Source organism: Heliangelus exortis, chromosome 18 (assembly GCF_036169615.1).
Source record: "Heliangelus exortis chromosome 18, bHelExo1.hap1, whole genome shotgun sequence".
NCBI lineage: Eukaryota > Metazoa > Chordata > Aves > Apodiformes > Trochilidae > Heliangelus > Heliangelus exortis.
Window position 1 is genome coordinate 13,095,225 of NC_092439.1, and position 14,974 is coordinate 13,110,198.

General features: G+C 54.9%; 1 protein-coding gene across 2 annotated transcripts; it reads left to right on the top strand.

Annotated features, from left to right (window-relative positions):
* The first annotated feature begins 1,179 nt into the window (after positions 1–1,179).
* Positions 1,180–8,118, top strand: LOC139804528 (cytosolic 5'-nucleotidase 1A-like). Of its 2 annotated transcripts, XM_071761850.1 has the most exons (7): positions 1,180–1,265; positions 2,977–3,035; positions 3,688–3,855; positions 4,219–4,348; positions 4,794–4,916; positions 5,948–6,126; positions 6,646–8,118. In XM_071761850.1, exons 2-7 carry the CDS (start codon positions 2,991–2,993, stop codon positions 6,946–6,948), a joined length of 948 nt encoding a protein of 315 aa, XP_071617951.1. In that variant the 5' UTR covers positions 1,180–1,265; positions 2,977–2,990; the 3' UTR covers positions 6,949–8,118. The 2 variants fall into 2 exon arrangements, with proteins under 2 accessions (XP_071617951.1, XP_071617953.1); XM_071761852.1 differs by lacking the exon at positions 4,794–4,916.
* Positions 8,119–14,974: the final 6,856 nt, after the last annotated feature.

Genomic DNA, 14,974 nt, shown 5'->3' on the forward strand with positions numbered 1-14,974 from the left:
ATTCCAATGTCTGACAACCTAATATCCAGCCTAAACCTCCCCTGGCACAGCCTGCATCCATTTCCTCTGGTCCTGTCAGACCACCAAGCAGAAGCAGCTGTCTCCTTCCACCCTTCAACCCCCTTTGAGGTGGTGGTTGAAGGGAGCAATTGAGGTCTCCTCTCAGCCTCCCCTCCTCCAGACAGAACCACCCCATCTCCTTCAGCATCTCCTCACAGGACTCGTGCTCCGAGCCTCATTGCCCTTTTCTGGACACACTCCAACACTTCTGTGTCCTCCTCACAGTGAGGTGCCCAGAACCCAACCCAACATCCAAGGTGTGGCCTCTCCAATGCTGAGCACAGGGTGACCATCACCTCCCTGGACCTGCTGGCCACCGTGTTCCTCACACAAGCCAGCATGCCACTGGCCCTCTTGGCCACCTGTGCACACTGCTGACTGTCAACCAACACCCCCAGGTCCCTTTCCAACCACCCATCCCCACGTCTGTAGCTCTCGTGGGGTTGTTATGACCCAAGTGCCCCGCACCGAACCTCACCCAATGAACCTGGGCCCATTGATCCAACCCAGCCAGGTCCCACTGTTGGGCTCCCCTGCCCTCCAGCAGGTCCACACCCCCACCCAACCCGGTACCACCTGCCAGGTGCTCCCCATGCCCTCTCCCAGGTCACTGCTGATGTTACAGAACCAGACCCTGTGACCACCAGAACCAACGCCTGTAACCAAAGCCCCAGGCAGATTTGGTTCCGTCCAACATCCCTCTGCCGGTCCGGACATCCCGACAGTTCTGTATCCAGTCCAAAGTCTGTTTTGCCTTTGTGCCATCACTTTCTGAACCAGAACCGGGCCCAGCCTCTTCTCCCGCCAGCCTGGCCCAGACCAGAGCAGGTCAGGGCAGCCTGAGCCACCGCTAGGAGAGGGTCTGGGCCGGTCCCGGTGCCGGCTGAAAGAGGGAGCGCGGGCCGGTCCCGGTGCCGGTTGGGAGAGGGAGTCTGGGCCGGGTCCGGCGCCGGTTCGGAGAGGGAGCCTGGGCCGGGCCCGCTGCCGGCGGGCAGAGGGAGTCTGGGCCGGTCCCGGTGCTGGTTTGCAGAGGGAATCTGAGCCGGTCCCGCCCGTGCCTACAACTCCCGTCAGGACGCGGAGCTGCGCTCCAGCCCCCCCCGGCTCCCGCCCCTTCCTGCCGGTTCGGGACGGGAAATATAAACGGGCTGCGGCCGGGGCCCGGTCCGGATGGTGCCGGCGGAGGGGCTGCTGCGGGAGCAGAGGTGAGTCCGGGTCCGTGTGCGGGTCCGGGTCGTGTGCGGGTCCGGGTCGTGTGCGGGAGGCGGTCCCGCTCCGTGCTGCGGGTCCCTCCGGAACCGGGGAGAGGGGGCAGGGGGGAGAGGAGTCGGGGAGTGTGGGATCTGCGAGGTTTGAAAAGGCAGAAGGGACCCCAGAGGTAGTGTTCCCCCTCCGGGAAAGGCTCCCCAGCTCTGTTCTCCTCCTCTCGCATCGTTTTACCTTTGAAATCCCCGCTGGAATCCTTCCCAGCATGGGTTGGGAGCGGAGGGAGCAGAAGGGGATGCTCAGCATCTCCTGGTGCTCCCCCCCTTCACTTCGGACCCCCGGGGAGGGCACATGCAAGAACCGAACCCCTGTGGCAAAGGCTTCAGCCCTCAGGGCTGGCATCAGCCGAGGGCATTTCGTAGAAATTCCAAGTCCCCTTGGAAGGGACCTCAGGGATCACCTTATCCAACCCTTCTCATCGTTTATTTGAGATGTCTCAGCACCCCGTCGAGCTTAAAACTTTGAGGCTTAAAACTTTGCAAAGTGGGGGAATCCCCCACTTCCCCAGGGACACCATTCCAATTTCTGCCAGCCCAGGCAACAGATTGCACAGTCCCTGGATAATAAAAATTACTTTTAAAAGATTGTGGCAAAAGAAAGGTCTCTCTGAAAAGCCTGACCTGGCCTTTACACTGCATGTTGGCTTTGGACTGTCCTTGCACAGACTCCCACCCCAGTAATCAGGTAGGAAATGGGGTTTTAACCTCCCTGCCCATTCCCAGCACATCTGTGCAGAGACATCATTTCTCTGGATTTCTCTCCATTTCTCTGGGGAGCCTCTGCTCTCCAGAGAAACCCCACAGCATATCTGTAGGAGCTGGTGGGTGAAAAAACCCCTGTGGCATCCTCTTTGCTGGGAATAGTTCCTACCCCTGAATCCTAAATGTCCACTTCTAACATTAACAGAAATGGAAGTGTAGAGCAGGGGGTTCCAGAAACCACAGGACCTGGGTCTACAAAAATAAATGACATTTTTTGTTCATCTGCTGGAGACACAGAACATAAACCCCACCCCATGGCTTTCATCTGCCAGACCTGGGTTGGCACAGCCTACACCAAACCTTTAGTGTAGAGCCTGGATTATGTAGGGCTGTGGAAGGACAGCCCAGCCCCATCAGCCCCATTCCCAAGCCCTCACCACACATCTCAACTTACTCAGACCTTTTACAGCTGCAGATGAGCTTCTCACACAGTGAACTTGCTTATTTATGGATATAAATTCACCATTCAAGCAAAAAAAAAAAAAAAAAATTAGCAAGGAAGGCAGTAAGGATGTGAACCTGTACAATCTATTTTGGTCTATCTGATCTATTTTGGGTTATTTTTTAGACCCCATGAGCCTCCAAGCCCTAGTGCTTAGAGTCAGACTTACACTGTTAGGAAAGCAGCTCCACTTTCAGCAGTTTCCCCCAGAGAAAAATATTCTTCAGGGGTGTGTGTAGGATCTGTGGTCAAAAAGCCACTGATGAAGTGACTTTTTCATCATATTTAATTAGAACTGTTTAACCAGATGTTCTCAGAGCAGAAGAAGGTTCATTTGGGGTGTTCCACTTAATGAATAGGATGTCCCATGTCTTTTCCTCTCTTCCCCCCCTTTCTGGATTGTCTTTATTAGAATGTGTCAATTTAATTGTGTGTTTTCTCTTCGAGGCTGAAAGTGGAAGATGGCAGAGCCTGAAAGCACAATCCTAAACACTGCTGTGAAACAGGTAAAAGGTTGCTCATTACAAAACGCTCATCCTGTATTTCCTAAGCAGGTTTGGAAATGTTCCCTCAGGAGAGGATGGATGCACCACAACCTGGAGCTGTGGTGACCTGAATTGCTCAGTTTCAGGAGAAGTGACCTGGCCCAGGGCTGCTGGGCACCTGGTCCCAGTGAGCTCCATGGGATTTCCACATGGGAAGAGATCCCAGGGCTGAACCTCCTTAAATTCTGGTGTGGCCAGGGAGAGAGCAGCGTCTTCTTGTACACAGAGACTTTATTAGGTTCTCCAGAACAGACAGAAAGGATAAAACCACCAGTCCATGCAGAGAAACCCAGACAGGCAGCCATGGCTGTGCTGTGCCCACAAACACCAAAGTTATGAAGCAATCCCCTCTGGTATGTGCTGTCCTCAAAGCTTATGCCACTTACCAGACAGGTTAGGGTTTCACAACTGCCTACCCCATCCTTGGTGGCCTGGAAATAAAGATTTGGCTCAGTACCTGTTCTCCAAAGGCCCTCTGGCATCAGGAGCCATAGGTGATGCTTCCAATGCCTGACCCCACCACCCTGCTCAGTGGAATCTTGTGTCCCTTTGCTCACCCCAAATCTCTTTCCTTTGCTCTTCCCCAATCCCTCTTTTTCCCCCTGTACTGCAGAAGGATCCCAGTGAGGCACTGGTCATTGCAGTGACCACCAGAGCCATCTTCAACCTGGAGAAGGAACACAAGCTCTACCTGGAGAAGGGCAAGGAGGAGTACACAAGGCACCAGCAGGCCAACCAGGACAAGCCCCTGCCACCAGGCACAGCCTTTGCCTTCATCCAGGTGAGACCCATGCCTGGACAGGAGCACATGCAGACATTCAGACTGGGGGGAAGGCTCAGCTTTCCCAGTTTAGGTCTCAGCTCCCATCATGGGGTGCAGATGTGCCTGTTCTGGCCTCTTGGTCTCGTTGCAGGGCATCAAGACTTGTGCTCCTCACTAGTACCCACACGTGCATCTCCTCCCTGGTGGGGTGTCCTGCTCCCTGCCCTCCTAGTGATGGCTTTTGCAGGATGGTTGGGGCTCTCTGGCTCTCCATAAAGTGCTGGTCCTGCTGTAACTGACAGATGCAGCAAACCACTAACATCTGGATTGCAAAAGAGCCCTGGCAAAAAGCTCCAAGAGGGCCTCATCCTCCCCTTACAGGCAGTGCAGTATGTGAACAAAAAGATCCTGGAGAGCAACCCAGCAGAGAAGGACCTCTTTGACATCCTGGTGCTCTCCAACAACAGCCCAGAGAGTGGCACTCGCATCATCAACAGCACCAAGCACTATGGTAAGGGAGGACCCCCCCACCCCAACCCTGGGGGTGGCTGCTTCTCCCCAGGAGGCTGCAAAGCAGCTAAGGCAGCACAGAGAAGCATCAAGAGCAAATACAGAGCCAGGGAGTACCAGGGGAAGGGGTTCTTTGGGGAACAGGCCCAGTTTCTGCCAGCCTCATGAAGCTTGCTTGGTGTGCCAAGCATTTTGCTCAGCCTGGGCCACTTCAAGCAGCTGCTAAAGAAGCAGAGTGGTTCTTTAAGGGTCATTTAAGGGGAGGGATGGAGGGAATATTTGACTGCACTCTCTGCAGTTTTGTAGGAGCAACAGGACAAGAAGATGCAGTGGCAAAATTAATTGCCCCAGGCTCTGCAGCAAAGCAGTGAGACCCAGGGAGGGGAGGGGGTTTCAGGGGGGATGTTGCCCCATAACAGACTTTGCTCACATCCCCTCCCCTGAAGGCCTGGAGATCTCCAAGTTCTGCTTTGTCAGTGATGAGGACTCCACACAGTACCTGAAGTCCCACAGGGTCAAGCTCTTCCTCTCAGCTGACAGGAGAGATGTCTGCAATGCCCTCCGCAGAGGTTTGTTCTCCCCTCCATCCCCCATCCCCAAACCCACACGTTTCCCAAGCAGCTCAGTACCAGGAGGCAATGCCAGAGCCTGGGCTCTGCCAGGGACATGGTGATTACCAGTACAGTCCTCAATAGTTCAGTCTCTTCTGTCCCCACCAGGAGCCTGCAAACACCCAGGGGGTTCTCAGCCACCTTCACAAGTCACTGATGGCTTTGTGCACAGTTCTGGCCATAGCTCTGCCCTGAGCTGGGCCTTCCCAGTCTGACATGCAAGCCTTTCTAACCAAAGATGCTGCCCATTGCTGCTCCCTGGATCAGGAATTTCCATAGAAATTTGTTTTCTTGGGACATGCAGAGTTACCAAGTCCTCAGTGATAGATTTAAGCACATGCCTGACCTGGATCAGAGGGAGTGCAGTACTAATGGGGTTGATTGCCTCCTTATTAATTTGCTTGGACATGAGCACATCAGCTGGCCAAGGTCTTTCAAGGTCAGGAGCAAGCCATCTGCAGCCTGGGCTTTCCTCTGATACACAGCACATGGCTGGAGCCTCCTTGAAGAGCATTCTTGCTCCCACAAGTGGGGAGGCTCATCTGGGGGGGCTGGGTCCATGGATGGGGACAGGCAGGGAGCAGCTTGTGGGAAGAGACCTGTGATTAAACCAATTACCCCAATCAACTGGAGGTACCAGTCCCTGTTGCTCAACAGCAAGTAGTGCTAAATCTGGGCATTCAAGCCAGACTTGGCAGGGTGAGTGAGTATCAGGAGGAGGAGGGCTGCACATCCCTTTACAACCACCCATCATCTCTTACCACCCCTCAGTATTTCTCCAGGTAGCAGTCCCTGACCAGCAGTGCTCCTACATCCATCCCCATCCCACTGGTGGGTAACACAGACCTAGAAAAGCTGGGCTGACCCCCACAGAAAGCCCCCTGCCTTGGAGACCCCAACATTTGCAGCCTGGGATGGGGTTTTCCATGCAGGAGCTGCCCCCAGGATGGGGGTGTTCCTCCTGAACCCCCCCTTGCTCTGTCTCGTAGGGGTCTCAGCAGCGCTCGTCTTCCAGCAGGAGGTGCAGGCCCCCAGCACTCCCCTCCGGGTGGTGTTTGATGGAGATGCTGTGCTCTTCTCTGATGAGACAGACCAGGTTTTCCAGGAGCAGGGGCTGGAGGGGGCAGTGCAGTATGAGAGGGCAATGGAGGCCGTGCCCATGGGAGAGGTAAGCAAGCCACCCCCTTTGATGTACATCCAGAGGCTCCGCACCCAGCCCGAGCATCTCCTGCCAGGGCTTTGCCCTGAGCTGCAGGAAAAAAGCTAAAAGCAGAAATCCTTATAGATCCCCTTTGGATCCCATGTGTGGGGCTGATTTGGAGTCTCACTGGAGGCAGAGCTGGCCTGGCAAGTGGGCATCAGCTCCCAAATAACCGGAGTTGTGGTTATCTCCAATGTCACCTTCTGTAGGCTGGGACCTCTTGCTGTGCAAGTCCCTGCAGAATTCGGAGCCAGAGGTACTGTTTGTTGTGCTGTGCCTTCCTGGTCACTTTGGGATTAGGATGATCACCACAATGCTCACCTTCCTCCTGAGCACCCCAGTGCACAGCACCAGCCACAGCACTGCCCATCCCTGCACCAGACGGGTGTCCGGGTGCTAAGAAACCTTGGAAGTGGAACAAAGTGCCTCGTAGAGGCAGAGATGCCTGTTTTCCACCTGCTCTCAAGTGTCTCCTTGTGCTTCCAGGGTCCTTTGAAGGCTTTTGCCATGCACCTTGGGAAGATGTGCAAGAAGTTCAGCCAGGAAGAATCCCCCATCCGCACCTACCTGGTGACCGCCCGCAGTGGCCGGGACATGGGCATCAGAGCCATCAAGACCCTCAGGGAGTGGGGTCTGGCCATTGATGAGGCTTTCTTCATGGATGGGGCTCCCAAGGGTCCCATCCTTGCCCAAATCCAGCCCCACATTTTCTTTGATGATGGCCTTCATAACATCCGGGGGGCTCAGGACGTGGGTGTCCCCTCTGCCTGGGTCCCTTCCTGCTGCTGATGGGCTCAGAGCAGCACTGGGGACTCGGCCACTTGAAGGCAAAGCCCTCTGGTGGGGTAGGATTTCCAGCAAGCTTCAGGGAAAGGGGGCAAGAGTATTGCATGAGAGTACAGACTGCCAGGCAAGACTTGATGCTCATTTCTGCTCCTGACATGAGGTTCCTTAGGATAAAGCAAAGCTGTTGCTCCAGGAGGGAAGAAGACCTTTGCTGTGACACTGAGGATCATCACCTACATCCACTGGGACAGCTTTTCTTCAGAGAAATAAATGAAGCTATTGCCCCCCATGTAAGCTACAGAAGGTGTGAAACCAAGCACTTAAACCCCCTGGCTTTGGCTCTGCTCAGGCAATCTCCAAGATACATTCCCAGGAGTGTGGGAATGCCCAAAAGAAGCCCTCGAGACCCTACCTCAGCAGACACCCTCAGCTTGGTTTCTTGAGGAGGCCTTTGGGCAGCTCCAGCCAAACTCAGCAGAGCAAGGAAGACTTCAAAGCTGTAAAAAACTAGGTTTTTTTAGAAACGGGTGCCCAGGTTGAAGAGAGAAAGCTGTTCCCCCCTTACAGGAAAGATAACAGCACAAGGCACCTTCCCTTAGGCATGCAGCCTTCTCACAGAGTGCCCACAGGAGACCCTGACCCTGGCATTCAGCTCTTGGAGTTGCAGGAGATGGGCCAAGGAGAAGGCTACAATCCAGGTCTGATGTCCATCCAGGAGACAGAGCTTCCATGGATATCCCACCAGGAGGGCACTGGAGCTGGGCTGCCTACAGCACAAGCACCTCTCCTCTGGCAACTGGGACTCTGCTCCTGATTTTCCTAGGGAGCAAGAAGTCCCTCAGGATTCACTGGGAGGTTTCTTTCCCCAAGGCTGGGGGTGAGTGGTTGCCACTAGAGGCCACTGTGCTCCCCAGAGAGCACCCCAAAGCCCTGGCACCTTCCCAGAACAGCCTCATAAAAAAAAACATTCAAATTATCTGCTCAGGGCAGTGCCTGCTGGGTGGCAGTGGGACTGTGGACAGAGGAGGAGAAGATGATGGTGACCTTCTGGTTTTAATCTCAATGTGACCAAAAAGTGGTTGTTGGTTGGTTGGGTCTTTTTTTAAAGGCTTCACAAGTGTTGCTTTCAATAATGCTTTTCTTCCTCCCAGTAAATAAAAAAATTAATGAGCATCCCTGTGTCAGCATTTGGCCCTCAGACCCACACTCAGCAGCACAGGAAGAGGGTTGGGATAACTCAGTGCTCCTTTATGGACATTGTTATTTTCTCTGTTCTTGTGCTTCAAGATGAGTTAAATACACAAGGAACCTTCAGTGGGCTTTGGATAAAGGCTTTGAGTATCTTCTTGTACCCATGTCCCCAAGCCCACTCTCCCCTCCCTGGTTCCCTGGGCTTGGGGACTCTCCACATCTCACCCTAGCAGGGGAAGCTGCTGTCCCCTTGTGCCACCAGCACAGGTCCTGTCCCTGCCACCCTGGGGAGGGCAGGCATGGCTGTGTGCAGGGCTTGGGTAGGAAGCCACCTCCAACAAAGCCCAGCAGGGTTTTGGCACTGGCAAGCTGGCCCCTGGCCCGTTTGCTTCATCCAGAAACTGAAATTAGATGTCTGGAGGTAGCAACATCATCAGCTACTCATTGTTTGTTAATAATGCTAAGCACCCATCAGGCTCCATCACTGAGCAAACATTTAATTAGGGGATGCTCCAAACAGCCCTGGTGAGCAGGTACTGCTGTTCTGTCCCACTTTTATGCAGGTCAGCTCCTGGGAGGCTCAGGATCCAGGTCCCCCTCTCCAGCCCCACTCACCATCCACAGGCAGCTGCTTCAGTGGCAGCTGCTGGTGGGGACATGGACCTGGTGGCAGTGATGGTCCCAGACATCCCCCTCTGCAAAAGCTCCTTTTGGCTGATGTCTGGACCCCAGTGGCAGGAGCCTTGGGCCAGGGGAAATGAGCTGAGTCAAGGGTGATGGGGACAGAGCCATGTGAGCCATTGCAGGGCACGAGTTGCTGAGGTAAGGGGAAGGCACCACGTGCCTTCTTCCAGCACCATCAGCATGGCAGGGGATGACATGGTGAAATATGCCCAAAATGGGAAAAAAGGGAAGGAAGCTTAGGTTTTGTGAGGTTGCATCATATGGGGCCAAGTGCAACTTCTTTAGGCCATGGCTCAAAGGTGTAGCATCAAAACCTGCCCTTTTCTGCCCTGCTCTGAAGATGGAGCATCAAAAACATCCTCTGGCAAGGGCTGCTGCAGCTCCACACCCTGCTGCAAGGACAGGCTTGTTTCTGTCTTAAAGACACCTGTAATAAGTTCATTAACACTTAGGGTCTTCCTCGGGTCTTGGCTTTCTGGGGCATTTTAATTTCCCTCCCTTGAGGGGTTGCTGGTGTCCAGGGGTTTTCTGCTGCTGCTGGGGCTGTTTGTGGGATGCTGCTCTAATATTCAGCTCAGGGCTTAGGGGCCAGGGCAAAGCAGGAGCAGTTCACACCATTGTGGCACCCACAGGGGGGGCCTGCTGGGTTTCACTCAGTTCCACTCTGAGAAAAGAAATAAAGGGGACTCCAAGAATTCTGGCTATTGCTTTCCAGCAACCCCACAACCATCCCAACCAAAGCTTTCTGCTGTCAGGGTCACATCCCTCCCTGCCTGATGGTGACCCACCACTGCATGGGACACCCCCAGGGCACCTTCTTGATGTGGGGAGGGAGGTGGGTGATGCCTCTGCTCCCCTCAGCTGCAGGCAGCTCCTTCCCCCAGCTCAGCTCTTGCTGGTGGTGCTGAACAAGGAGCTCTTGTTTCAGAGGGGGAGTGTGTGACCCCCAGGGATTGGAGCCTGTGCCTGCCTGAGGAGTTTCACAGGAGACCTTTGCCCGGGAGCATGCCCTTAATCCCCTGCTTACTGCACCAGTGCATTTAGTGTTGCAAAGCTAAAAAAAAAAATAAAATAAAATAAAATAAGCAACTTAGGGCTATGAGAGAGAAAGGGATTCTTTATGAAACAGTGGTGCTGCAGGGAGGGAAGATTGGCAGATTGGCAGGTATTTAGCTGCTAACAGACACCTGCATTGGCAGTGTCCAAGCAGTTCAGCTTTATTGGCTCCTGGCTGCAGCAGGAGAGGATGATGGAGACTGCAGGATGCAGGTGCAGCTGTGGTACCCACCAGATCCTACAAGGCCCTTTGACCACAAGCACAAGGCAGAGCATTTGCCATATTTTTTGCCATACATTGCCACACCAGTGCCAGCTCCTTGGGAAACACTCCCGGGTTCCCAGTCAGGGAGGCTGTGACGCCAATTTCCATGCTGCAAATAAATTATAAACAGGGTGCTTTGCATCCAGAAATTCAGAGAGAGGGTATGCAAAGCTGCAGACCATGTTTGCCAAGGTCTGCCAAGGTGCTTAAACGTGGGTTCCAAGATCTTAACCCCAAGCAGACACACTGGAAAATGCAAACTGCAGCAGGAAGGGGAGACAGTGCCTAGGAATAAGTAGGTGGGAATCACAAGACTTTATGGGTGTACTCACACAGCAACACCTGCTCCAGGAGCTTGGGATTGATTCACCAAAGAGGAGCTGGGTGCTTGCTCCTGCTCCAAGGACACACATTGAAATTTTAGGCTGATCTTTGGGTTGCCATGGGGTGCTGACCCTCATCTTTCTGAGCCCACCTTCCTCCTGGGACGGAAAGGCTGAGTTGCTTGGGTCCCACAGAGCAGATGTAATTGCATGAATGATGGTTTTCTTGAGGCAGCTTTGGCTGGAAATGAAAGGAAATAATTAAACAGCATCTTTTGCTGGCAAGGAAAACCAGGTGATACCCCCCCACCCCAAACTGGGCTCATGCAGCTGATACCCCCCCACCCCAAACCGGGCTCGTGCAGCTCCTGGGACCACAGCAGGGATTGCCCAAGGTGACAAGGCAGGTGACAAGGTGAGTCGTGTCCCAGTGCTCCCCATCACATCCTGGCGTGGGAGGCATTGTGACTTGATGCCATCAGTGCCACTTACCACCCCATTACCCCTTGTCAGCCACCAGTCACCCTGCCTGCTGCCACCACCTGCCAGGGTTGTTGTTCCCTGCACAGATGCAATTTCAGGCTGCTGCAAAATAACTCGGATGAGGCAAACACCACGAGATCCTTGCCCCAAGGAGCAGATGGGGCCAGGGTGAGGCAGGTCTCCTCCTCCACAAGGTGGGTGCCAGGTGTGTCCCTGAGGGTGGGGGAGGATGGGCCGGGGGGTGCGGAAGGGCACGGGCAGGTGGTGTGGGGGTGGCAGGGACCTGGGCAGGGCCACAGAGCATGTGGGACACAGGGATGGGCAGTGGCAGGGCTTGGCAGCAGCCAGCTGATGCACAGCAGTGGATGAGTAAACCCCAGTGAAGACACCAGTGCCATGTGCTGCACAAAACCCTTTGGGGGGGTTTTACTAGCTGGAAAAAAGGCTGGGAGAGCAGAAGATGATGGAGAAGGACCACTAGGCCAAAAGTATCCCATGCTCAGACTGCCGCAAACATCCCTGAGGGGCTGGAGCTCCACTCAGGGCTCCTGCCCATGGTGACAGCCACCTGTGTCACCTGGCCAGTGGCTGCCACTGAGCTCAGGGTGTGCAGCATGAGAGACACCCAGGGAACATTCACCACCCAGCTTAAGCCTTTTGCAACTTCACTTAGCATCACCCCAAGGTCACTGCAGCCCATGGTGGCTGCTGGCCAGCTCTGCCTCCTAACCAGCCCCAGCCAGTTGGCACCACCATCGAGCCAAGCATGCCCAGGACATCTCACCCAGCACCCACAGCACCGGGGCAGGATGGGCAGAGCCTGGATTCCTCCTTTTGCCATGCTCAGTACAACCCCTCCCCTGCTCCCGGGTTTCCCATCAGCCAGAGCTGCCACCAAAGCACCTTCGGGTCGGGTTTTGCGGGTGTCTCCCAGAAAAGAAAAAAAAAAAAAAAAAAGGGTGTAATTTGGGACAAGCCAGCACAACTGGAAAATGCACCCTCACCCTGCAAACTGTACCTGGATTTAGGAAATGCCACTGGGTGTGGCTGAGGTCCTGGCACCTCGCCGGGAAAAAGTTACCAGGGCTTTGCTCGGGGGTTGGGGGCTGGTGACTCAGGATCTGCTCATTAGCTGCATCCAACAGCTTCATCCCAGCACCGGGACCGGGATTCAGGGTGTTTGCAACCGGACCTGCCCGGGCTTGTGTGCCCGGAGGCTCTGCTCTGCTCTGCTCAGACCGAGGAAGAGTTTTCTTTCTTTTCCTTTAGGAACCAGCTGCAAAATCTCCAGTGCATTTTGCTGACCGTGGGGATGTTCATCCCCACAGCTTTGCTTTGAACAGCTCTAAAAATAATCGGTGTTTCTGAACTGGAGCTTTCCTCCCCCTTTAGGTTGGTTGCAGTTTGGGGTGGGCTACTGCTGTGATACATGAGTGACAGAAAAATAATAAAAATTTTAAAAAAAACAAGATCTTGGAAAAAAGGGTAAAGGTAAAAGAGTAAAATGGAAGCAGAAAGAGGCTGCTGTAGCATCCCTGGCAGTGCTGCAGGTGGGAGGCTGCAAGACTCCCCCAGCAAACAAAGTGCCTGAAATTCCAGTGGCGTCAGGTCCCATCCACATGGGGAGGGCAGGTGGCACATCCTGGTGTCCCCCAGAAAGTGGGTGACGCCAGTCTGCCAGGGCTGGGACTGGGGTGCACCTTCCCCGGGGGGAGCTGCTCAGGCTGAGTCATTTGCCCCCCCACACACTCCTTGGGAATTCTCTCCAGCAGGGATGGAGGTTGCGAAAGTGCAGCCCGTTCCCAGGGGAGCGTCACCCCACACCCACTGCCTGGCTGCCAGGGACAGCACCCCAGCTCACCCTCTGGGGACAGGGGGATGTGGTTGGCTGGGGAGACAGAGCAGCAAGGAAAGGTGTCAAAAATAGGAGCAGGGAGAGACAGGACCTTTGGCTGTCTCTCACACACCTTGGCTTCCTCCTCCAGATGCTTCACCAACAGCACTCAGGGTCTTGCTCCACAAAAAGGAAAAAAAAATGTGTAAAAACCTCCGAGCCTGGGCTCGTGCCCATCTATCTTTTGAAGATAACACGGTGCAACTCTCACAGTCCCAGACTGTAACTACCCAGACATGCTCTCAGCTCCTGGTTAAACACTGCTGCACCTTCCAAGGTCTAGACATCAGGGCAAAGATCCCACAGATGTGCTCAGGGAGCCAGAATGCAGAAATCCTGGGCCCTTGCTGTGGCCACCACTCTCCCAGCACACAGGCACAGCAATGTCAGCTCCAAACCCACTCCAGCAAGTGCTGGAGTAGAATTAAACACCCTGGGGATAAATCCCCCAGTCCCATCCCATTCTATGAGCACCCAAGAAGGGATCAGTATTGTAACATTCCCTGCCCTGTACAGCCCTGTCCTCCCTTTTTCCCAAAAAAACAGCTGGGAAGTGTCTGGGCTCACTGGTGTGGTGGATGCAGAAGCAGCAGCCATTGGGATGGCAGCAGCTCCAGCTGCAGACACAAGGAGTGTTTATAACAGCTTTGCTAACAGCATGGTTTGCCCTCAATCCCTTGGAATTAAAAAAATAAAATAAAACAAAAAAACAGACATAGACCAGGTCTAGACTGCTTGGGCCTGTTGAAAGCCTTTGTTCTGCAGCACAGGATGGTGTGGGACCAGCATGGGATGCTGTCCTCATACCCTCCCCACCCCATCCTTGCACCCTGGAGCCCATTCCAGCCTCCCAGTGACAGACTGGCCAGGCTGGAAACACTGATGGAGGAGCTGCCACAGGTGCCCCAGCCCAGGGGCCAGGTGATGGTGCCTGGCAGGCTGCTTTCCTGACCACTTCAAAGAGGAGGGTTGGCACCTCACCGGCTCCACCACGGCTTCTGGGAGAGCCTGGAAGGGTGCAGAGGAGCACCAGACCTGGCGTCAGGCCTTTTATCTGCAAAGAACATTTGCCAAGGGGTTTAGAGCCCTTGGGGAGGGTGGGTTTGCTTGAGTGGGACCACAGCTGGGTTAGTTTATGTCTGACATGCTGCTCCCAGTCATGGGCTCCCCGTTTTGGGGCTGCCATACCCAGGGGGACAAGAGGACACCCCCAAGGGCAATAGTGATGGCTCTGGGGTCAGGCTACAGACCTGGGACCCACTTTGCCTTGGCCCATTGCCTGGAAAGAGAAGTGTGGGGTTCTGCTGAGTCACAGAGTGCCTGGGGCCCACAGGGTGCTGGGTTCTGCTGACTCAGGGTCAGTGGCACTCAGCTTGACCACACACCCACAGGGCACGAGGGAAGCAGGGCTGGCACCAAGCCTGGCCACAATAACGGGACCTGGCCAGGACCTGCCTGTGCCTCCAGCCATGGCTGCAGGAAACATCACCCAGGTCCCCAGGTGTCCCCAGGGGGAAGTGGGCAGCTTCCCCGAGACCCCCAGCTCAACCAAGGCATGGTGATGGGGACAGCTGATGGGACAAGACACAGACCAGGGCAGAAGTACCCCCTAAAATCCCCCAGCACGTGGGGGTGGTGGGCAGAGAGCCAGGGCAGAAGCACCCCCTAAAATCCCCCAGCACATGGAGGTGGTGGGCACAGCCCCAGGGAAAAAGCACCCACTAAAAAATCTCAGCACAAGAGGGATGGTGGGCACAGAACCAGGACAGAAGTCCACCCTAAAAACCCTCAGCACAGGAGGGATGGTGGGCAGAGACCCAGGGCAGAAGCACCCCCTAAAAACCCTCAGCACAGGGGATGGTGGGCACAGACCCAGGGCAGAAGCACCCCCTAAAAACCCACAGCACAGGGGATGGTGGGCACAGACCCAGGGCAGAAGCACCCCCTAAAAACCCTCAGCACAAGGGGGATGGTGGGCACAGACCCAGGGCAGAAGCACCCCCTAAAAACCCTCAGCACAAGGGGGATGGTGGGCACAGACCCAGGGCAGAAGCACCCCCTAAAAACCCTCAGCACAGGAGGGATGGTGGGCAGAGACCCAGGGCAGAAGCACCCCCTAAAAACCCTCAGCAC

What these genes read in the sequence shown, in the direction of transcription:
- LOC139804528 (XM_071761850.1), top strand. Translation starts at nt 2,991, where the DNA reads ATGGCAGAGCCTGAAAGCACAATCCTAAACACTGCTGTGAAACAG. An exon ending in CAACAGCACCAAGCACTATG is followed by an intron (nt 4,349 to 4,793) that starts GTAAGGGAGGAC and finishes CCTCCCCTGAAG; the next exon opens with GCCTGGAGATCTCCAAGTTC. An exon ending in AGGCCGTGCCCATGGGAGAG is followed by an intron (nt 6,127 to 6,645) that starts GTAAGCAAGCCA and finishes TTGTGCTTCCAG; the next exon opens with GGTCCTTTGAAGGCTTTTGC.